At 42.6% G+C, this 24,049-nt stretch overlaps 1 protein-coding gene across 15 annotated transcripts in view; it reads left to right on the forward strand.

Moving 5' to 3' along the window:
- Positions 1 to 23,614, forward strand: part of DLG2 (discs large MAGUK scaffold protein 2) — a 1,558,615-nt gene extending 1,535,001 nt beyond the window's left edge. For all 15 annotated transcript variants that reach the window (XM_075061772.1, XM_075061757.1, XM_075061758.1 and 12 more), the window contains 6 exons: positions 8,481 to 8,531; positions 10,424 to 10,525; positions 11,559 to 11,731; positions 14,137 to 14,246; positions 19,541 to 19,632; positions 21,947 to 23,614. In XM_075061772.1, the coding sequence (XP_074917873.1) occupies positions 8,481 to 8,531; positions 10,424 to 10,525; positions 11,559 to 11,731; positions 14,137 to 14,246; positions 19,541 to 19,632; positions 21,947 to 22,053 (635 nt within the window). In that variant the 3' untranslated portion in view covers positions 22,054 to 23,614. The remainder of the gene's footprint in view (positions 1 to 8,480; positions 8,532 to 10,423; positions 10,526 to 11,558; positions 11,732 to 14,136; positions 14,247 to 19,540; positions 19,633 to 21,946) is intronic.
- The last annotated feature ends 435 nt before the right edge of the window (positions 23,615 to 24,049 follow it).

Here is a 24,049-nt window from a genome sequence, read left to right on the forward strand (position 1 = left end):
TTCCAAAAGTCGTGAAAAAAGCACGAAATGAGTAATTAAAATGTGACGTGACTGTCTGTATGAGAAAAGATAACCAAAAAGTTAGGTTACGCTCCAAATCTCTCTCTGTTTATTTGATTGCATCAAGCCATTTGCTTAGCATATGCAGTTGTTCACCAGTCACAGAGCACTTGTCTTGAGTTAAGTACCTGTATACATTAAGGTTACCTTTGGTCTTAAACCACATAGTTACTGGTGTGGATATAGTGCGTAGCAGTTAGTTACCGTTAATAAAGACTGCTTTGTTTCAGCAAAGTAGATTTTTTACACCATTCAGAAATGGAAGACTAGATTTATTCTCCTGTAGTGAAAATGATTCCCTGGAAAGCAATTGCCAGAGCTACAGGAAAATTGTAGGCACATTGAAACTGCAGAAGAAATCCTTTAAATCCAGTTTAATATTTACTGTGTCCTCTGTTGGGGAAGGAGTGATGCTCTTGTGATCAAGGCACAAGGCTGGGACTCAAGAGGCTCAGCTTCTTTTTCTGCTTCTGTCCCAGACTTTCTGTATAGACTTGGGCAAGTTCGTTAAGGTTAAATTTTCCAAGATTTGCATGGGTGCAAATAGTCATGCATATGCTTATTCCAGAGTGCAAGTGGGAGAGTATATGGGGCTTCCAGATGGGTGTTTGAACAGGTAGCATGTGTTGATACAGGAAGGTGTGTGCAAGTGAATTGGATTGTAGCTGTGGCTTTAGGGGCTGGCGCATATAATCTATTTCCAAAATTGCCTCATGGGCCAGGGTTACTAGCTAGCTCGATGTGGGAATGTAGCTGCTTGTCATAAGTGCAGGTTTAGGGGTGAAAGAGAGGGGCAGGCAGGGTGTGGGGTGGTTAATGGGGAGAAGGAGGCAGGAGCCATGCAGGTGTTCTCTGCAAAGTTACATTTCCCCTCTGTCCTGGGTAAGGTGGGTAGGACCCATCTTGCCCTGAAGGCATCCAGACTGCATAATGTTGGCTGGGGCCACCCCAGATGACAGGGGGTTCAGGGCTGGTCTTTCCCACAACTGTGGTGATGAGGGGAGTGTTCTCAGCCTTCTGTGGGATCGGCTTTCCTATCAAGCAGTAAATGAAGCAATCCTGACAGGCTGCCAAGAGCAACAGGCCGTACAATTGAGGGTTTTGTGTCCACAGGGCCAATTTGCACATGGTAATCATTCACTAACATATGCAGCTGGGGACATAGCCACCCAGCCCTGGGTGGCCAGCAGCCTTGACACCCAAACTTTGGAAATGACCCACACAGGGGTGGTCTGCTGCAGCCTGACTGGTATACAAATGCTAAATGGCCATGGCAAACCAGCGTAGCACACTCCCATGGAAACTTTTTTCTGGGTCTCATTCAGTCTGTTCCTACCTGGCTCTTGAGTCTCTCCACTAACACCAAAAGGTTCTTCCTTCCCCACTCCTCAGTTGCCTTCAGCAAACACCCTCTAAGTAAATTATGGCTACTGAGACAGAGACTAACCACAAGCAGGTGTGGGGAGGGGCACATACAGGACACAGTGCCAATGACATCATCGAGGCAGGGTGACCAGAGACAAATACAACCTTTCACGGGAACTTTAATGGTGTTATTTCAATCCGTGCTTCTGACTTCGTGTGCTGGTGCACAGAAGCCTGCCCCAAGTGTCTTTTGTTGTGCAATTGGAAGTAGTCATCAGATTCAGGTTGAAGGAGCCCTAACTTCCCACAATGCAGCAGCCAAATGAGGCCAATCCCCAAAACAAGTGCAGAACACAATTGGGAAACATTTAAAGCAGAGATAAATGAGGGTTTCTAGGACAGTGCAAAAAGCCACATCGACTTGTTGCTAAATAACAACTGTGCATAAGGTACCAGTGACCACTATGTCTAAATGCTCCTTGAAGGGACTGTGTGATTGTCCAGGGCCAGGGCTCCTAGTGCATCCAAATGTTTATCTTCCTCTGATTTGAAATGCTGTAGTTTAGCCATGAGATTCCTATGCAGCCCAGGCTTGCCATAGCTTCAGATGTAGTTGGCACAGCCTCTTCACAGCTCCAAGGCTTCCAGGGCAACCATCAGTCTGAAGAACTCCAGTTCAAATTTATCCAGGCATCCTCAGGACACATTGTAGAGCAGCTCATATGCAGAGGCTCTAGCACAGTCAACACTGGTAGGAGGCAGAGGACCATCACTTATGGCACAGATTACCTGGAATGAGGGTAATCTGTATCAGGCCATTGCCACTCTTGGTCTTCAGCAGCAGCCCTTCCCCTTCTTTGATACCAAATCCAGTTACCTTAAATTGCCACATCAAGCTGTCCTCTAGTCAAGTGCCCAAACCACAGAAAAGCATAAGAAACCCAGGAAAATATCCATTTGGCATGATTTGGGGAGCACAACTTATAACACCATAAAGGGCCTGATTTTCAGAAGGCTGGGACTCATGAGGAGAAATGAAGGAGGGTAAAGAGTAGAAATAGGAGTCTGCTGGGGATAAAGAAGAAATTTAGATGCCATTTTAGAGCAAAATGACAAAGGGTAAAATTTTCAAAAGCATCTAAGTGATGTCTCGTAGAAGATCAATGGGGTTGGCTCATCATTCACACAGGCAGTTCTGAAAATTTTCCATATAATCTAAACTAGGAAATGTTCAGTCCTATGAGCACACGCCTAGAAGCTGGCTGAGGGGAAAAGCAAATTCCCAATGGACAAAAAATCTCACACAATGAATAATTCTGTTCTTGCCACTGGAGTCTGGATACTTGGGGGACCCAGCCCCACCACTAGAACTTTGCTTTAGCTGCATTTGAAGCCAACTATGTTGTAAACAAACCCCTCAACAGGACTGCCATTGTGATTTAGAGGGGGACTCTGAGAAGCCAGATGTTTGTATGATCAGACAGGATGTGCAAGTTACTTTACTAATATGAAGTAAGATAGGTACTGACATGCCAGCTTGTCTGGCTCTAAGTTGCCAGCTGGTAAAATGAAACTAAGGAAGGGGAAGCAGAGCTGGAGACTGCAAATATATGGGGAGCACACAGAAAATTGCAGGAGAGCGCAATGGCACTGCATTGCTGTTTGCGTTGCATATGTTATAGCACACCCATTCCCTAGTGTTAGCCAATCAAATGAAACAGAAATGAGGAGGTCTGCCCCACCACATTCTACTTCCCAGACACAATCAGCATGTCAAACCCTATATAGAAAACTGAAAGATTAAGGAAACTGTGAGATTTAGAAAAAGAGGTGAGTGGCAAGTGCATGGGGGAGGAGTGGAGTTCCTGCAAGATTTTTCACATTTTTCCCCATTGAACAGGACAGATCATTCCCCACAATCTGAGTCATGATGTTCTGCATCAGTAGGATTCTGGCTACTGCTTTATAGATTTTTTACTTTTGCTCTCACGAGGAGCAATCAGTGAAAAGACACTGTTCATGGCTAGTGTTCAAAACTTTTATTACTTGGTCACACTTAGAACCATTCCAAAGCATCTATGCAATTGTGAAAGTTTGGCAATGAAATCTTCTTAATGGTGTTCAGGCAGGACCCTTTAGCGTGATTAATAGAGGTGGTCAAAAATTGTATTTGTTTCTGTGGAAAATTGGAATACCAAAATGTTTTAGTTTTCAGCAAAGGTAGTTCGTTTGTGGGTGTTTGGTTTCTCTGACAACAAAATTGAAATTTTCCATGGAAAGCAGGAGCATTTCACACAAAAAAATTCATTTAAGCAATAACCCAATTTTCTGTCAAAAAACAGCATGACACAGAAAATTTTTGACCGGTCTTGCAATTACCTTGTTCAATAGAGAGAGAATTATTAACTCTTTTACAAAAGCTTATATAACATAACTGGAACTCAAAAAAAAAGGTGTGAGGACCAATTGTCCTCAGTTACTTACTAGTCCCATTGATCTAACATTTGAGAATAGAATTGGGTCCACTTTACAAAATAGAAGTCAGCCTCTGAGCAGTAATATGGCATATAAAGTCCTAGTCTAGAAGCAAGTTATTATTGTAATTAGTATCAGGGCCGGCTCCAGGTTTTTTGCTGCCCCAAGCAAAAAAAAAAAACAAAAAAACTGGAGTGCCACCGCCGATGAAGCAAAAAAAAAAGCCAGAATGTCACCCCTTGAAAAGAGCCACCCCCAAAGGGCCAGAATGCCGCCCCTTGAGAAGTGCCACCCCAAGCACATGCTTGGAATGCTTATGTCGAGAGCCGGCCCTGATTAGTATCCATCAAGCAACTTTTGAATTATCTAATCAAACACAATTTCCAAGTTTCAGGTGTGTCTGAGGAACCTTATGACTCAAACCATTTTGATTTTGTTCAAACCAAGTTTGGAGGCACTCATTGCAGATGTAGACTGATCTCTTTTTGTTTTCCAAAAGATGATTTTAAAATGGCTGTGAATTTTAATAACTCTTTTATCCACAATTCAATAAAGGTTTTTACAGTAGCCACCAGAAATTGTATATGCTTTACTAAATCTATTTAGCCTAATTGCATAATTTCACTAATTAACTAAGGAGGCAGTATTTGACTAAAACTTGCAAGGGAGAGGAAGCTCATTAAGGACCATAGTTTACCCTCTGTATGTAACCAAGGCCATAATTAATATTATGAGCCTTCTATAGGTAGAAAAAGATTAAAGTATCCTTGTTCTGTTTGGTTATCAGGTGAGCCTAATTGTTAAGGATTACACCATGCAGAGGGCCACTATAATGTTATCTCCAGCACAGTTTGCTTTGTCCTTCTATTGAAGTTTGTTTATAAATGTCACCATGATGTGTAATAGTCACAGATTACTTGTAAATCTTACATTAATTCTCACATAGCTGTGAATTTCTGTATATGGATCATACTCTTATCCCTAATCCCAACTTTTTTGTAACTGCCACAATAGAAGAATGTCATAATCTGAGTACAAGCATTGTACTATTATGTAAATACAGACCCCATGGGAGGGATTTTTTGCTGGAGGCGGATAGTGCCTACCTGAAGCAGAAGATATAAATAAAACAAGACTATGAATTAAGAGGCTATAATTGGTTTCTGGAGATATCGTAAACCATGTGAGTATAACTCAAGTGATTTGTATAGTTACTAAAATGGAGCAGGACAGGATAACTGGCCCTCTCTGTTTTTGGCCCTAGCTTGGAACCAAATCTCCAGGGGCAGGTTCAAAAATTAGGAAGGATGCAAATGAAAGGTTCCAGTTTTGGTCCAGATCTGTGTTTTCTACAGGTGTAGTAACAAAATGATAAGTAGAGGGACCCCACCTCTGTCAATCCAGCACTTTTTATTAACATGAAAACTCACTGTGCTTTTAAGCTAAATTATATTTTAATTGTTTTGCTTAATACTACTTAATTATTATTTAATGAACACAATCTGCCTTCTTGTTAGTGGATTCCCTTTCTAGCTCTCCCATGCACAGTCCATTACAACAATGGTTGTGGTTCTCACCTTTTCCATTCTGTGACCCCAAGTTATAACAGAAAAATGTTTTGGTGACTCACCTGCCATTTACCCATAAAGAAAGGACGGGTGGTGGCAACTCTCTGAAATCTATTTGTGACCTCCTGGGGGTTGCAACATCCAGGTCTAGCGCCTGTGAATTATAACAACCTCCCTCCGAGTTATTCTTTGCTTATTTTTTAGTCTTAATGGATGAAATTCATCCCAGTGCACACATTAGTAGAAAATGCCAATAAAATGTAGGTGATTGAAGCAATAGAGGTCTTGAGAAACTGAATAGGATTCTGTGACCATTGTTTAACAGAGAATGAGATCCTTTCTACTGTTTTTTATTTAAACCATCCTATAGAATTCTATAGCAAGGATATAATTCTGTCTTAATATATATGGGATGGTTCTAAAAACCTACCGAAAGTTGTCATTTTCTATTAAATTATGTAAGACTGCTCCATAAGAATAGGGCCAGCAAAAGATGCCATGACATTAATGTGGGTGATATGGCTTAGTTAAATGGTAAATAAAGCCCTCTGCCCTACTGCATTTCACTCAGTATGTCACATCTGAAAGCCATTGCAAGTTTATAGTGTTTCCATTATTGCTTAATTCCATAGCTCTTTGTTATGCTAAATACTTCAAAGACAGACTCAGAGTCCCTTAGTATTGATTCATTAGGCATTATCACAAGCTACCGTCTGGTTACAATTGAAGTGCACATCCGCCCTGGAACACCTACAAGATTTATGTGATATTTTGTCTCCCACCCAACTTTTAAGGACTTTAATTCTCATGTAATGTGCCTGCTGACTGAAACCCACTATCCACACAACAAGTACACTAAGGAAAGTGGAGTCAGCTTCCCAACTGACATGCCCAGTGGCCTTCAGCCCTGATCTCGAGGAACCTGTCTCTGGCCTCACCCAGTTCAGGAAGGCACCAAGCTGAAGGCAGCTGGGTAGTCCCATTGACCTCAAAGGGACTGCTCACGTGCCCAAGTACCTTCCTGAGTCAGTAGATGAAATCCTGACTCCACCGAATTCAACATGAATTTTGCCATTAACTTGAGTTTGGCCAGTGTGTTGCATCGGGGGGGGGTCACTATGAGATGAGAGAGTTGCTTTTCTCCAAAGCCCACTTCATTCTCTACTGATACCACCACCAAGGATGACAGTAGCACGTTTATGATGTGGACACATGGCTACTCTAGCCCCTGGGTGAAATGGACAATAAAACCTGCAGCTGCTTATTTTCACTGGTTATGAATCTATACCTAAAATGAACATTAGGCTGTCAAGGAGCTTGGCACATTAGGCTATAGAGCAGCTTATGGTCTAAAGACACTTCAGAGACTTTAAAACAATTGTCAGAATGGGTTTGCTTTTTTCCTAAAGTTTTCCTTGACACAGGCACAAGCTTTCCTGTATTTGTTGATGCGACATAATGAAGGCAATGCAGGCCCCCTTGAGTGCAGGTAGGTGAAATGAAGGCATGCCTGGTCGATGAAATCAATTGTTCTTTTCAAATCTACTATTAGCCCATTTCTAAATTGGTCTCTGAATTGTTTTATGAAACTAAATCCCTGTTAGAGCAGGGAAGTGGAGGCTGTGTCATAGCTGGGCAATAAACCAATTGAAAAATCATCATTTAAACTGCCCGCAGCTCAAACTATATGTCTCAGCCTGCCAAGGCCCAAACATAGATCTAATGTATGACAAAGACCCAAAATGAGAGGAGGACACAAATTACTCATGCAAGAAACTGATGCAGTCATGGGATTCTTTCAGCTAGTGTAACTACCTCTCTTTATAACCTCAATTTTGCATTTCTGATTTACCACCATAAAAGTGAGGGGAGCACCACATTTGTGTAGAGTAGTGTTAACTTTGGGACAAAAATGAAGTTTGCCCCAAATTTAAGCACGTGTTTCACTGCTTTATTGGACTGGGGCTACGGAGAGGAAAAGTTGGGATTGTGCCTAGTACTTAGAGATTCAAGGGTTTTCTGTCCCCTCTCGAGGGGAAGGGTCCAGGGGTTAGGGTGCTAGCCTGCGTATTCTGAGTCCCAGCCTCTATTCTTTGTGCTCCCACAGACTTCTTCTGTGTCCTTGGTCAAGTCACTTGGCCATTCTGTGCCTCTGTTCCCCAGCTGTTAAGTGGAGATGACAGCACTTCCCTACCTCACGGGAAGGTGTGTGAATGAGTACGTTGAGGATGGCAAGGTGCTCAGATGCTATGGTAATAGGGAGGTCATAGAAATACCTCAGCTAGATAGATACAGGGCCAAGTATAATCTGGCCCTGAATGTATGGGGTTTACGCATAATCAGGAGTGATTGTGCCAAATGGGAACTGTCCCTAGTGATGATACCACATATTAGCCTAACCAGCCACAGTTTGGTTTGTGTGACCAAATCTAGTTGTAGTGCCCCAAATATATCAACATGGGTGAGATTTTTGTGCTGCTTCTCTGCAAGGTGCAACGTAAAACTCTCAGCCCAGAGGGAGAGGGGGCTCAGATGGCTATCAGCCAGTTTTGTGCTCACCTATTGTGGACTACTGTGGGGCTGATATGGCCCTGGCATAAATCAGCAAGGTCTGGAGCATATCCTGCAGCAGCATAAAAGGACCATAACAGAGGGGAGAATTCTTCCAGTGGAATTTAAGGAGGCCTTGTAATAAGCTGTCATGCAACAAATTATCTGTTGAATTCCTGCCCTAGTCCCATGAACAGCCATTGCTAATGAATATATAAAAGAAGCTTCATTGCCACAGCTACAACCCGGTTGTATATTGAAAAAGCACAACTTCAGCATTGACTAGTTAAGCAAATGCGAGGAAAAGCTGCCGTGGAATTGCGAGGGACTTGGAATGGTTCAGGTTACAGCAACGCAGGAGAGGAATACTGACCGTTATCTGACTTCTGTATGGAGCAATTCATAAATCTTTAATGTGTGAAGTGCTGCTTGTCAGCTTTCATTTATTTTCTTTCTTCTCAGGGGGACAGGAAGACTGCATCCTATCCTATGAACCTGTCACAAGACAGGAAAGTAAGTTTCACCTGCTGGGCTATTATTACCATTATTATTTATCATGCCAAGGAGCCAGTTGAGAACTGGGCCCTTTTGGGTCAGGCTCTGTTCAAACACAGAATAAGAGACCGTCCTTGCCCAAAGAGCATACACGTCTAAATAAACAAGCCAGACAGAGTGTAAGGAAAGGGATACAATAGGCAATGGCAGCAGCCGTCATGTTAGTGCTTGGATTTTTATTTATTAGTTTGACTTTCTTAAATCCTTTTGGTGAGATTTGTTGGGAGGGGATTAGCTAGAGGGAAAGACAAAGGAGAGGGGAGGGGGCTGGTGACCATGAGTCCGAAGGCAGGAGGGGCTGAAGCAAACACCTAGTCACCACAAGGGGGAGACCCTTCAGAGTACAAACCGCAGGAAGCAAACGGATGTCCTCATTGATGTCCTTCAGTCCTGGCTTCAGCTGCTTTCTGCAGCCCCTCTGCTGGCTTCTATCACTGGCTAGCTTCTCCCTGCAGTTTCTTTTCTGAAGTCTACGTGGCCTGCTGTTGACACATGGAAGGTGGGGGGACAACCCTATGGGGTCTAGTGCCCTGTTATGTCTCCCCACACCCTCCCCGGGGCTGGAGGGTGGCCTCTACTAATAAATACATTTAGGCTATGTCTATATTCCAAATTACTTTTGTATAATTCATGTGGCGTAGGGGGTGTGAATAATCCATACCCCTGAGCGACGTAAATTACACCGACCTAAAGTGCCAGTCAGCAGGAGGGCTTCTCCCTTCAACATAGCTACTGCTTCTCATAGAGGCAGGAGTTATTAATCTGGCAAGAGAGCGCTGTCCCGTTGGCTTATGGCATCTTCACCAGAAGCGCTACAGCAGCGCAGGTGCACAGGTGCAGCTGCTGTGGTGTAGCCATAGTTATTGAATATGGTATTGAGTGTTTGTGCATTTTCTCAGCTTCACAGTGAAGCTGAGAGTATTGTTTCCCTCACAGTATAAGCCTCTACCCATGGCAGGTTGTCCTGCACAATGCCAGTCTGTAAAATTATAAAACCATAGAGCTAAAACCTTGTCTGTATGGTACATCTGCACTGCACACACCTTATGGTGGCATGTAAAGAACATACACTGCCCACCCCCTAGCACAGGCATAAATAGTAGTGTAGACAATGAGGCACTGCTTAGGTGAGTAAAGACCTCCCTGAACCTCCACAGCTCCCTATATGCCCAACCAGTGTCTCCTCCCTCTACATTGCTATTTGTAGCAGTGTCCTGTTCTGCCAACTCCCTGCTACAGGGAAGGGCTCTGGCAGGGGAGAGGCAGCAGGGGAAAGGCCCTGGGAGCTTCACACTGCTAGAGATTTTCCCAGATGCCTTCCCCCTGCCGGAGCCTTTCACTGTCAGGAGTAGCTACACACCACGGTGTGGATGCAGCCTGCTTTTCACTGCCGTGTGTAGCTACGCATGCCCTGCATACTGCTGCCAGTGCAGAGAAGGTCTAACATTGGCGCAACCCCTGTTGATTTCATTGGGATTGTGTGTAATTTAGCCCTCAGTCTCCTTGCCATGTCTCATAACATGGTTCATCTGATAGCATCTAGGAGCCACCTTGTCAAAGATAGTCATTATGTATCATCAGGCTACGAGTACAGCAGGCCATTGGCTGCAAAGGTCTACTCCAGCTGAGAGCTCTGGAATAGCACCTTGGGTACAAAATAGCTCCTCTCTCATGTACAACAAAAATAGATTTATTACTGTAAATGAGCATCTAAAATCTTCCAAAACTTCAGTCTACACCTATGAGCTATAAATCAGTTTTGTGAGCTAGTGTACATATTTGATGTTACTGTCAGAATAAAGAAAAATTATAGTCTTCATCTGAATATCACTTTCCTTTCTGTTGTTCAGTTAATTACACCAGACCCGTTATTATTTTGGGTCCTATAAAAGATCGGCTCAATGATGATTTGATATCTGAATTCCCTGATAAGTTTGGATCATGTGTACCACGTAAGTACTCTTTTCTACCTACTCCTGAATTCTGTAACAGTTGTTATGTTCTTTGATGTCATGCATACAATGCAAAAGCATTGTCAATATTTATTTTATGTGATCGTATTTCTCAAAAGCAATTTTTAAAATCTGTAATTGAGATGTAAAACTCCTAGCCAAGGTTGAGCTGAGATTCACAGTTTTGTAGAGGCTGTGCAGGAAATGGAATTTCTGTCCCATGGGAAACTTCACATTTCTGGGGGGAAAAATTGTTCCAAATGGGGAAACGAAAAGTCAGAAATGCAAAATTTCCCACAGAACACAAATGTTTGTAAAAATCCATTTTGGAAGACCCCAAATAGAAATTTCCAGCCACCTCACCTGGCAGGGAGCCAGGCAGCCCACCTGCCCACAGAGCCGGCCACCCAGGAAGCCAGAGAGCTGAGCAGCCTACCCAAGAGCAGCCCAGGAAGCCAGCCAGGAAGATATGGAGCCAGGTAGCAAGGAAAGCAAGCCAGACAGGACACCAGATGCTAGCTTCTTTGGTAGTCCAGGGAGATGGGGAGCGAAGCACTTTGCCTGCCCACCCACTAGGGTGGACCAGGAAGTCAGCCAACTAGGGAGCAGGCCACCTATGGAGTCTGGGATTCCTGGTTTTGTGCGTGGTGGGAGCCTGGATTCCCCCACCCCGTCCTCCACCAGGTGAGATGCCAAGGACCCTGGAAGCTCTGGGAGCCAGCTCAGGCAGGTTCCCAGGGAGCTCTGGCTCCTAAGCTCCCCACCAATTAGAAAGCATATTGGATGCATTTCCCAGTCATTCAGCCTTTCTCTCTCTCACCTCACTCTCCCCTAGGACTTGGGTCTTATCATGGCATAAGGGGGACATTTTTATGGGCACACATTGTTGAAAATGCTGGAAGCCCTTATGAGCTGCACCTGCTTACACCAGATCTGAATTTGGCCAGGAGTAGTCTCTGTTAAATAGTATCTTTTTTGTGAGAAAAGTGCCTACAAACATCCTAATTTTCCCATCTTTTGTTGGTCTGTGCAGATACCACAAGACCGAAGCGTGACTATGAAGTGGATGGGAGAGATTATCATTTTGTCACTTCGAGGGAACAAATGGAAAAGGATATCCAGGAGCACAAATTTATAGAAGCTGGGCAGTACAATGATAATTTATATGGGACTAGTGTGCAGTCTGTGAGATTCGTAGCAGAACGGGTAGGTTGCATCCATTTTTACTGCACTTGCAACACACCCTGTTTTGTACCACCACAGCCTTTCAGATATCTGTAAATATACAAGATATCTTCAAAGTAGTGTCCTCAAAATTATGGATATTTAAGGCTGCAAACAAGTTGTGATTTTTGTTGGTTTGTTTAAAAGTTGCGGCCAAGGGTTTGCTAAAGTTGTGGTCACACCAAAACTGCAACTCTACAACACATGCAGACCCCCTTCCCAGCCCCCGAATTTCCCAGGAAAGAGTTGCCATTGCAGCCAGGAGCAGGCAGAAGTGCCTGGACCAGGCACCCTCATCCCAGTGTCGGGAGCAGGATAGGCTCTTCCTCCCCCTGCATTGCAGCTCCCTGCTAGGCCAGGCTGCTGGGCCTCATTCCAGTAGGGGAGAAGCTGAGTCAAATCTGAGTGAGTGACACTGTGACCTGGTGCGCAGGCTCGCAACACAGGGCTGCTGTTGTAAGCCAGGCAGTTCCTCATCTCAGTGGGGGGCAGAGGCATGTGCTGCTGCAGAGAGATGGTCCCTGCCCCCAGCAGCATCCAAAGGCTGAAATTTGCAGCAAAAAGTTGCAGTGTCTGCTACAAGTTGCTCTTATGGCAATAAAATCCACTATTTTCTTACAGCTTTATGGATATTAGAATCACTCTGAAAATAAAGAACCTAGCCATGAAGGGGGCCAGTCCAGCTAGGATTAGGTTTGACAGAATGAGGGGGAAACTTAATGAGGAAGAGAAAAGAAAACTAGAAATGTAATGAAAAGATTGACTGGGGATTATACACCTAAGCTTGTGCCCACTGAAGACAGTTGCAAGACTCTGGTCTGCATTCTGCTCTGACTTTTACACTGATGTAAGTCCATGGTAGTCAATATAATTACTCTGGATTTACACCAGCGTGTGACCATGAGCAGATTTGCCCCCACTGTGGTAATACTGAGAGTTCGGTAGAAGTTAAGAGCAGGGAGCACGTTTCTCTCTTGTCCAGGGTCCAGTAGTACATGAGTTACTTCATGGAACGGATAATAGTAAATAAATGTTATTTGTTTTAAACTTCCTCCCTTTTCTCCTCTTTGGGAGAAGATCAGCTAGCCCCATCCCACCTCTTCAAAGGCCAAGCTATTAGATACCATCAGGACACTCTCTCCTTTTGTTTTAAAGGTACAAAGTTTCTTCTCAGTAGACTCAGAGTTAAGCTGAGATGGGAAGGGACGGCCTTTGTTCTCCTAAGGATACACAAGACCATTTTCAGTATGTAGTGAAGGGTATGCATGCACCAGTGCTCTTGACCAAAAGTGACATTCTTCTCTGCAAAGTTTAATTTCGTGTCATCCCTTTCACTTTAACGTCTAGATGCAACAAGAATATAATTAAATTCAGGCTAAGTGCCTGTGAGTACTATTTGAATGCCTGCCATGGCCAAAGTATGCTAAGTAACCCACAATGCCTGGAGATGTGGAATTTCCCAGGAGCATTGCCTTTGGATAACATTCAAACCAATCAGCATGTCTGGAGTTCTTTCTATTCCAGATGTGGTACCACACATCCAAGAACATACATCACAGTAATACGGATAGCAAAACACCCTTCCTACCTTTCAGTCAGCATACATCTCCATGATATTTCTCTGACCTTGGAAAAAGGATGTGATTTAAGGACAGGATTAGGTGCCTGGAACTCTTGAGTTCTAATCCCATCTCTGAGGCAGGCTCTCCCTGTGGCCCAGGCCAAGTCATTTCACCTCTGTGTCTCAGTTTCTCTACCTGTAAAATGAGACTAATACACACCTACCTCATAGGGTAGTATTCAGATTATTTAAATAGTTAATCTTTATAAAGCAGTTGAAGATGAAAAGTGTTTTATAAATGCTGAGTATTACAACAATATATAACACAAAATGTGTCACGATACCTTACAGACACCTCTGAGAGGTAAGTATTATTAGCCCCATTTCACAGATATGAAAAATGAGGCACAAAAAGATTAAGTGACTTGCCCAAGTCACACAAGAAGTTTATGTCAAAGCTAGGAACTGACCCCAGATCTCCTGACTCTGTACCTCAAGTACAAGGGCATGCTGTTATTCTTAGGAACAAGATTTGCTGATGTCCACATTAAATTCCCCCCTCCCATCTTTACGTTCATCCTAGTTGATCCTCCAAAACTGATAAAGTTGTCTTCCACATCTTCAATTTATTTCTTATATTGGCATCAAAGCAAAAGAAATATTGTGGAAGTAAACCGCCGAGTAAGAGCCCTGGAATCTAGCCTTCTCTTGCTGAGTTAGTAATGTTTGTTTTCTGGAACACTGCATTTTAGGCTTCCTTCCTTTCTTTTGGTTGATTTGCAATAAACACTGCGGAAATAAATACATACTCATCTGTTTCCAACAGGGCAAGCACTGTATACTTGATGTATCAGGAAATGCTATTAAACGGTTACAAGCTGCACAACTCTACCCCATTGCTATCTTCATTAAACCTAAATCATTGGAGCCACTAATGTAAGTATATAATCCTCTAGGCTAGTTTTTGACTCCTGTCTCAGAAGGCACAGCAAAGCTCTCATGTTAGCATTTTGCCTGTTCTCCAAAGTCAGGAAAACCAAACAAATCTGGAATACTAAAGAACTTATTTTCATGTACATAATAAATAACCAGTCAGCATGACTTAGTTGTTTGAGAATGGAAGTCAGACAACCTATAGCCTGTGTCCATTCACCGTTTGATTTTTGGGGAGGTGACTTAAATGCTCTGGGTCTTCCGCATCTGTAAAATGTTTTCATGCATCTGGTGCTGTACAACGCACAAAAATAAAGATGGTCCCTTATCTGATGAGCATACAGTCAACAGAAAAGACACGTACAAGATTCAACACAATTAGAAAAGCAGAGGTGGAGATAATGTAAAGGTTTGATTTGTTTGGTATAAGAATACCTACCCAACGTAAGAATTGCTCAATGGAGGAATACCTGCAAAGCGTTATGTTTGTTATCCTATTATTAAACAAGCAATACTAAGTTTTGGGCTGCATAAATCCTGTCGAGTTAGTGGCAGTTTCTTTAAGGATATGTATCAAGAATATAGGTAGGCTATTTTTTACTTTCATTAGAGTAAAAAAAGCTTTCAGCCAAATCTCATCAGTGCAGACAGTACTACAGGGACAAACAATGTGAAATCCATTATTTTTTGCTTCTGGAATAAGAGGCTTTTATAGGTCTTTGAATGTCTTATTTTAGAAATTCTCTGCAGAAGGAGTTTTAACTAGAATGTCAAGCTTTTGTAAGAACAACAACTAGGGTCCTTGAAGCATGGTTTATGTGGGCAAACAGAATAAGACTAAAAAATTCCTAAAAAGAATAGGAAATGTATAGAATTCAGACACTCCAAATTATTTGAACATGTACAAATTCCATGCTTTCCCATGCAGTCGACATGTGGGAAGTAATCTTTTTAATATGTGTCTTCCTAAGGAACCATCACCAACAGTTAGTTTCCAATATGAATAGAAACCTCTTAACATAGTTAATAAAATTCTTTCTGAGGGCAATGTCAAGAGGATAATGACACAACACTGAACTGCTTGCCCAGGAAAGTTACTCTGGGGTGACCAGATGTCCCAATTTTATAGGGACAGTCCCGATTTGTGGGTCTTTTTCTTATATAGGCTCCTAGTAACCCCCAGCCCCTGTCCTGATTTTTCACATTTGCTGTCTGGTCACCCTAAGTTACTCACATCACTGAACTGTACTGTAGTGAAATGACTAGGTCTCAGGACTTTTTTACAAAGGGACAAAAAAGTTAAGGCAAATCAACTAACGGTGTGAAGTCAATGTGCAGGAGTTAAAATGCAAGGCTAAACCTTCCAAGCCTCTGTTTCCACTCTGGAATAAAGTGGGCTTAGTCCTCCAAGGACCATTATTAGAGCAGCCATGTGGGAGTTTAACATGCTTTAACTTTAGTTGATTTACCTTTACTTCCCTGAGTGTCGCCATGTAGCTGAAGTCGACGTATCTTAGATTGAATTAAAATTACTTACTTTGCGTCCTCCCGGCACCAGAGGCAGCTCTAGGCATTTTGCCACCTCAAGCATGGCAGGCAGGCTGCCTTCGGCAGCTTGCCTGCAGAGGGTCCTTCAGAGGTCCGCCGAAGCCGCGGGACCAGCGGACCCTCTGCAGGCAAGCCGCCGAAGGCAGCCTGCCTGCCCCCCGCAGCGACCGCAGAGCGCCCCAGTGGCTTGCGCCCCAAGCACGCGCTTGGCTGCTGGGGCCTGAGCCGCCCCTGCGCAGCCGCCCACGGCTCCCGTGCGACTTTGCTTCCGCCTCGCGAGCTGGAGTCAGCAGTCAACAGGAGAGTGATCAGGGATCAATTTATCGTGTCTACACCCAAAGGTCGCTACCGCCGATCCAGCGGGTAGTGTAGACGTACCTTAGTAACCTAAGGTTTCTAATGACAAGTAATACAGCTAAGGGCTTGTCTACACATACAAGTTGTATGACTTAACTATGCCACTGTACATCAATACCACACCTTAGCAGATGTAGTGATACAGGTAAACGTGTCAATACAGAACAGGAAGGGCCTAATAAGCACCTTCATACCAATATTACTGTGTCCACTTATTAATTGTACAGGTGCTGATAATGATTTCAGTAAAAAATTACATCCATAGCAAAATACCGGTAGTTGTACTGGTACATAACCGTGCATAGACCAGCATAGATTTAACTACACTTAACAAGACTCCCTGTCATGAAACATGTCACCATCAATATAATTACCAACTAAACCACACTCGACAAAAAATGCCCATGAGAACAAACACAAAGACAAACGATAGAGATGACTTGTTGCTGAAATGATTAAATAAAACTGAAGGGCTCAATTCTCATTTACACTAAGGGTATTCTTCACTACGGCAAATTGTGGGCAGCAATCGATCCAGCAGGATCGATTTATCGCGTCTAGTCAGACACAATAAACCGACCCTGAGCACTCTCCCGTCGACTGTACTCCAGCTCGGCAAGAGGCACAGGTGGAGTCGATGGGGAGTGCAGCAGTCATTCACTGTAGTGAACCCCTTGGTAAATAGATCTAAGTATGTGACTTCAGCTACATATTCACGTAGCTGAAGTGCGTAACTTAGATTGATCCCTCCCTCCTTCCCAGTGTAGACCAGGCGTAGGGCTCCTTTACATCACTCTGCAATATCTAAGGGTCTTCCACTGCAGTACAGTAACAAGGCCTTAGCATGAGTGAGGTCCAGCCTGAAGACTTGTAGAAAGCAATCCTTCATGAATGGTAATGTTGAAACTTGTACTATGAGACATAATCAATTCCAGACCTGTTAATATAACCCATAAATGACTGACATATGTTTTCAAATAAACCTCTCTCATACTCTATAAAAACCTACCCTCTGGAGTGATGGAGCCGAAGTGAGGAATACTGTATTTTACAGAGAGTTGCTACAAACATTGTGTGATTGCTGAAGCAGCATTCATGGGTTACACATTCAGTTATAAACAGCCAACTTTAGAGACATTTATAGAAATACATTCTGTAGCTTAACTACTCATGATATATAACACAGCATTTCATCAGGCAGGTTCTGTCGTGATGAAAGAAATAAGGGGTAGGTCAACTGTAACAAATGCATGCTGTCATGCACTCATGGAGCATTCTTTATGCATCGTCATGCACATAATCTCCTACATGCATCACATGTCATGCCATATACAGTCCATTACCACATATTCATGTGGTTTCAGTGCAGAAGATTAAATGAGGTTTATGTGGAATACAGGATGCTTCCTTTATGTATGGTGTGAGCTGTGTTCCTGTGTTGCCTTGACAAAGTTCCCTGCTCTTCTGAAAAATAAGTAACCATGTTATAGAAAGATAAAGCAAACTAGGTCTGATTTTGTTGTTAAGACTTGGACAATCTTTTGAGCTGTAACACTAAACGCTAAACTCATGGACATTTTTCTTTCTGGCACTCGGTCACATAATACATCGAGCATGAAGAGATAGCAGCCGGGTGTAAAATAGTCTGGACATAACCCTGGTCCGAGGTGGAGATAGCGTGTGTTCTTAGCAATAGAATGCCTGGGGCCCTTATAGACTAACAGATGTTTTGGAGCATGAGCTTTCGTGGATGAATACCCACTTCGTCAGATGAAGTGGGTATTCACCCACGAAAGCTCATGCTCCAAAACGTCTGTTAGTCTATAAGGTGCCACAAGATTCTTTGCCGCTTTTACAGAGCCAGACTAACACGGCTACCCCTCTGATACTAGACACCACTAATCTTAGGTGCTCCATCAAATGGTAAAACTAGTGCAATACAAGAATGTTACTGGTGTTCAGTACATATATGGTCTACATTTTACAATGCAAATGGTATTACAGAAGCTATTCCTTTAACTAGAAAAAAACAGGAACAGAAAATACTACCAATGTGGAACATCATCAAGCTACCTTTTCTGTTAGAAATGTCAAGTTTTGTTTCTCGTGGCTGGCTGTGATTTTGACTGTCTGCTTCAACTCACGTTAACAGAGTGGAGTTCGCATTATATTTCCTTGGGTTTTGTTTTTGAAGAGGTGGGGAGGAAAGAAATTGGCTGGACTTAGTACCAGATGGTCCTTAACCTTCACATAAGTGGGCTGTGGGGGAAGAGGGAAGGTGTGGGGACCGGGAAAAAGAGTAATCCCTGCATATTCAGAGGCACACAGGGGTGCAAATCAGGCTGTCAATCTTAGGGAGGGATTGCGTCTTCCAGAGGCAAAATCCTTTGCCAAGCTCCAGTAGGATGGTGCATCTCCACACTGCGCCCAAAGGACGGCTGTGCCTCAGTGGCACAATATAAATGTTACCAGTCAGGCCTTTACAGGTAATACCTGTTATTTGGGAGCTAGAGATTTTTCTGTTAAGCTGCTACATTATCACAGCTGTATCTTCACCATGGAAAAAGGGAGAATCGTTTGCTCTCATTTGCAAGGAGAGTCTATAAATCCAGAGATGTCTAGCCCTTGTTTGTCCCTATGATTTTTCTTTTGTTCTTGATGTTAAGATATCTGTGTCTGCCTAAGAAATCGCTACACACGCTCTTTCTCATACACTAATGCGTGTGTGTGCGCACATGCACAGTGCAACCTACTTAAAATGAACTCCACTCGATGAAATTCTGTTTATTGGAAGATAGAATGAAAGTTCCTAAATTAATATGCAAATTGAAATTCCAGTTACAATAAAACGAGTGGTGGTGTGGGTTCCACTGTAAGAAGGTCCCTGTACATATAACAGATGTACAGTAATGCGGTAGGAGTTTTGCACAGGAGCCACACCTGTTGTAATCTTAGGATCCACATAGCCTACACCCTGTTCTAGCTCTCTAAAAGCCTCCCATGGTATTAAGGGACAGCCCCCTTCAGCAGTCCCTCCTGCACTGCTATTGCTGCCATCACCTCACCCTCACTCTGCCCCTGACCTCTCTGTGGTCCCAGCATGCACTAGGATGAGACATGGTCACCCCTCTCTTGCATCTCCGAGCTGTCTAACTGCAGAAGGTTAAGCTTTCATTGATGCATAAATTGTGAGGTCTGAAGGAACCATGACGATCATCTAGTCAGACCTCCTGCACAACATGGCCCAAAGAATTTCACTCCATAATTCTTGTCTCAAGACCAATAATATCTGGTTGAATTACAGCTTACCTTTTAGAAACTTTTTTTAATTCAGATTCAATAAAAGGCTCAATTTGTTAATAACTTTTAACTAATTAAAAATATATTTCTAGGGAAATGAATAAACGTCTTACAGAGGAACAAGCCAAGAAAACCTACGAGCGAGCACTTAAATTAGAACAAGAATTTGGAGAATATTTTACAGGTATGAAGTCACTTCAAAACACCTTTCCCCAAAGGTTCAATCCATGACCACAGAGTCAGCTCTATCTCTAGCTTGAAAGAATGTGTGGTACATGTATATAGTGTGCCACAGTAAAGGCCCGACATTGAGCAGTATCAGATCCCATTGAAGTCAATGGGAGTTGAATGCATTCAATACTTCGCACAGCATTTCCTGTATATCAGTGCATGTGTATGAAGTGAATTCTGTGCCTATTGAAGTCAGTGACAAAACTCCTAGTGACTTCAGTGATGCATGATAAGGCCTGATTGTCCCAATGGTGCTCCCATTAAAGTCAGCAGGAATTCTGCGATTCACTTAGCAGGTCCTAGCATCAGCTACTTGCACTGATCAGCATAGAATTTCATCCTGCTGGACTTCTGCATGTGCCTTCCCATTGTGAACAAATCCTCAAAAGGATTTTAAAGAGCAAATAATTTGTAAATAATTTTGCAGCTCTACCATGGAAGAATGGAAAGCAGGTGATAGGTTGATGCTTTCAGACTCAGTTGCCTTAAAGTTAGGACCTAAATCCATATTCAGGCAGCTAAATACAGGAGAACTGATTTTCAGAGGTACAGAGCTCACATGCCTCCATTAACTGCAGTGGGAGATGAGCCAGACACTTCTGAAATTCATTTCCCAAGAGGGTAATTTTCTCTCTTTGGCAAATGATCTCTTCACTATATAAAATATGAAATAATACAAGACCAAACTCACTGTTGGCAAAAGCAGATGCAACTTCACTAAGTGGGACCCACTTATACATGACATGCACATGGCCCAAAGTCTAATCTTCATTGGGAAAACAAAATAATCTCATTTCACTGTAACCGTTGCCAGAACTACACAACTGAGAGCTAGTTAGAATACTTTACCACTAGCTTGCCAGTACTGGATGAAATCCTGGCCAAGTCAATGGGAGTTATGCCATTGACTGAAATGGGACCAGGATTTTATCCAACGTGTGCTGTGGTTTATGTATAGCCTAGTAGCATTACAATGTGTGCAGTAAAATTGAGCACAAAAAACCCCAGACCTAGAACTTCAGAAAGCACAACATTTCATTCAAGTAGCAACCTTTCAAAACGCAGTGTTGTGTGTGCTGGAAGTAACACACAGAACACCTCTTTCTGGCAGTAAAGGAGGCATGTTCCTCTGTGTCAAGTTGAAGGGTTAAATATAAATACATCTAGACTGGTTTTTGGGCTACAACAAAACACTGGCAATACAGAGGTGCTCTTGAAAAGGGGTCAGTGTACGAACGCTGGGTAACTAATTAGTTACAGACAAAGCAAGGGGGGATTTATATTTTTATATTCTAAAGACGGCCAAACACTACAAAGTGATGTACTGTATGTCTTGTAGCAACTGAACGCAGCGCTTCACACAATATTTTGATGAAGTAGCAGATTGCAGTGAATAAAGGGATGAAGGTTTCACACAAAAATGATGAACAACTCATGCCATCTTTTTACCAGCTCTGGTTGAACGGATTTGCACAAAAAAGTATCTCCAGCTGCCCTTTGCCTAGTTTCTACCTGGTTACTTATGTTCTAAGGAGCCACCCTACTAATCTTCTAATGTTTTTGTTTTTCCCAGAATATAGGAAAGTTTTAGTGAACACATATAACAGTGACCTATATTTCAGTTCAGCTTTTGCCTTCTCCCTGGGTTCACCGACAAAATCTGACGGCAATGAAAATCTTACATTAGTGAAAGGTGTGGGCTAATTCCATGGCCCCCAGGAGGGTATGGTCTGCCAGGATGCAGTTATGGCCGCAGAAAGCTGGGCTCCCTGGTTGGTTAGAAATGTGGGCATTGACTAGTTCAGGAAGGGTGGGCCACAGCCAGGTCAGGCAGAAGATGGGCTGTGTATCTCTGCTACAGCCTCCACTGGCAGGGCTCCTAGGGAGTCTGATGGCAAAATGCAAAGCTTGACTTCCCACAACAGAAATCCCACATCCTGCCCTCCTTTGGAAGCGAATTCTTATTGGGATGCAGGTTTTCAGGCTGGCACAACAAGGTGCCATATGCATTTCTCGGCTACAGCGAAGGAGAGCCCAGGTTAACACTCTTACAATAAGCAATGGCACGGGATCTTTGTTATGGTGAATCACCATTGTATTGGCCTCATATGGGATCTGCGAGGTGCATGGCTTTCACTACACAGCACAGTTCATGTGCATTATTATTTCTTCCAGTTTTATCAACTGCTACATTAATATTGAAACTGTGCTGACAACTGCTGCTGTAAACCGTACCAATTAAAACATGAATTGTTTTCATATTGCAGCTATTGTCCAAGGAGAAAGCTTAGAAGAAATATATAATCAATGCAAACTTGTAATTGAAGAACAATCTGGGCCTTTCATCTGGATTCCTTCAAAGGAAAAGTTATAAATTAGCTACTGCACCTCTGATTATGATGGAAGAATATTTAGAAGAAAACTACACTATGCTATTTTGAGGCTTTTCTGTTTTTGTTGCATTTATGTTCTTGCAGTCAATGTGAATTTTTATGAATGTACAACACAAAGTGTTTGAAGCCATGAAGGACAGTGATGGGTCAAAAGGGTAGGAACAGAAAGACTTTTACCATACAAAGCAAATCTGTTGTGTGCGCAAAAGACCTGTTGTAGGTATAAACTTTTGACATGGGGACCCTCTGCCAAAGGGAGCTAGCCACCTACTGCACCCACATGGACATCGTGAATGATTTCAGTGGCTGAGCTCAGCGTGTTGATCGGTTTAAAGAGAAGTTTCTCAGCTCCTGAACCTTGTGTAGGGCTTGAGCCTGCAAGGGGCTGAACACCTGACCCCGGTTCATACACCTGTGGGTAGTCCCATTGAAGTCAGTGGTACTAAGCATGTGCTTAAGTGTTTTGATGGATCAGGGCCACGTGCACCTTGCTGGATTGAGCCCATAGAACCTGTTCCAACTCCTATTGAAGTTAATGGAAAGATTCCCATTGACGTTGGATTGGGTGCTAAGCTTGTCATTGCACATCAGTAGTTGGTACACCTTGACTTTGGTAACTATGCACATGTCTTGATTTCCAAAACCAAGTCAAGCATTTCTTTCTCCCCTTTGGACACACTATTATATCAGGAAATAACCCCCTGTAGTTTATTTCAATGGAATTTGGTGTTGGGAAGAGAACAGAAGCATTTCACGTCACACACATACCCACTCACACGTGTGAGGATTCACAGTACCTAAACTGACAAGGAGGGATACAACTGGGAAAAGCTTTAAAATTTTAGATTGTCTATTTTATCATTTATACTGATAGAAGGCACTTAATGATGGAATAATTTATAAAAATTAAAATATATTGATGTATAGAAACTAATTTCTATAGGTGAAAAATGTTTTGTGAGATATTTTGTAAAGATTAATTAATTGAAAGATTAAATATTTGCACCCTGGTCTGGCTGTAAAATGTAAAGAGGACCTTCAAGTTGCACTATCCCTTTTTGCAACAAATTATCTAGTAATATTATCAAACCATATAATTTCTTAAATTTTAGATGGCAATTTGCTTTTTTTTTTTTCAACTTAATCCTTCTCTTTCCTGTTATTTAATCATGATAAATTCCCATGCAAGGAATTCAAATTTACTCCCTACAGGGTTTTTTTGTTGTTACTGTTTTGGAAATACTAGGATGATGCATCTTTAAATTGAAACAGATGATTTTTCAGAGGCAAAATGTCAGTGACTTGAATGCAGTATATTATTTTCTCTCTTGAAGGGAGCCATAATCTTCACTGGAAAACATTTTATAATCATTCCTTATGCTGTAAGTGAAATGCCAGAAGCATTTAGTCCTTTTTGCTGGTAGGCCACTGACTAACTTGTGTCATCATTTCATTTCACAGTCAACAGGGGTTGTCACCAGCCTGGGGCAATGGACATTTGTGGAGAATTTGGGGAAAATCCGTGGAATTTCAGCTTGGGGTATATGGGCGGGGGGTGGGAAGTTCTTGCTTGCTGTTTCACTTGGCCCTTATTTCATATACTGATACAGATTTCACTGTACCACATCTGGAGGATAGTTACAAATAGAGGAACTGCCTTTGCTGCTGCTGCTGGACCACGTTTTATAGAAAACCCACAAAATACTGCAGGAATCCAACACACTTTAGCTGGTAGCTACTTCGATCCTATTTAATAATGACATTTTAAGGGCAAACATTTCAGTTACCGAGTTACCGATAGAATATTCAATTGTCTATTTAAAACTTTGAGACTTATATGTCTATGCTGTCCTGATATGACAGATACATGCAGCCACTCTCAGTAAATAGGCTGATTAGCTGGATGTTTATAAGACAGCCATCAGCAGTGACAGGGTTAACAATATGGGTAATGTAGCAATCATTAGGCCTCATGGT

The sequence above is a fragment of the Chelonoidis abingdonii genome, chromosome 1 (assembly GCF_003597395.2).
Source record: "Chelonoidis abingdonii isolate Lonesome George chromosome 1, CheloAbing_2.0, whole genome shotgun sequence".
Taxonomy (NCBI): domain Eukaryota; kingdom Metazoa; phylum Chordata; order Testudines; family Testudinidae; genus Chelonoidis; species Chelonoidis abingdonii.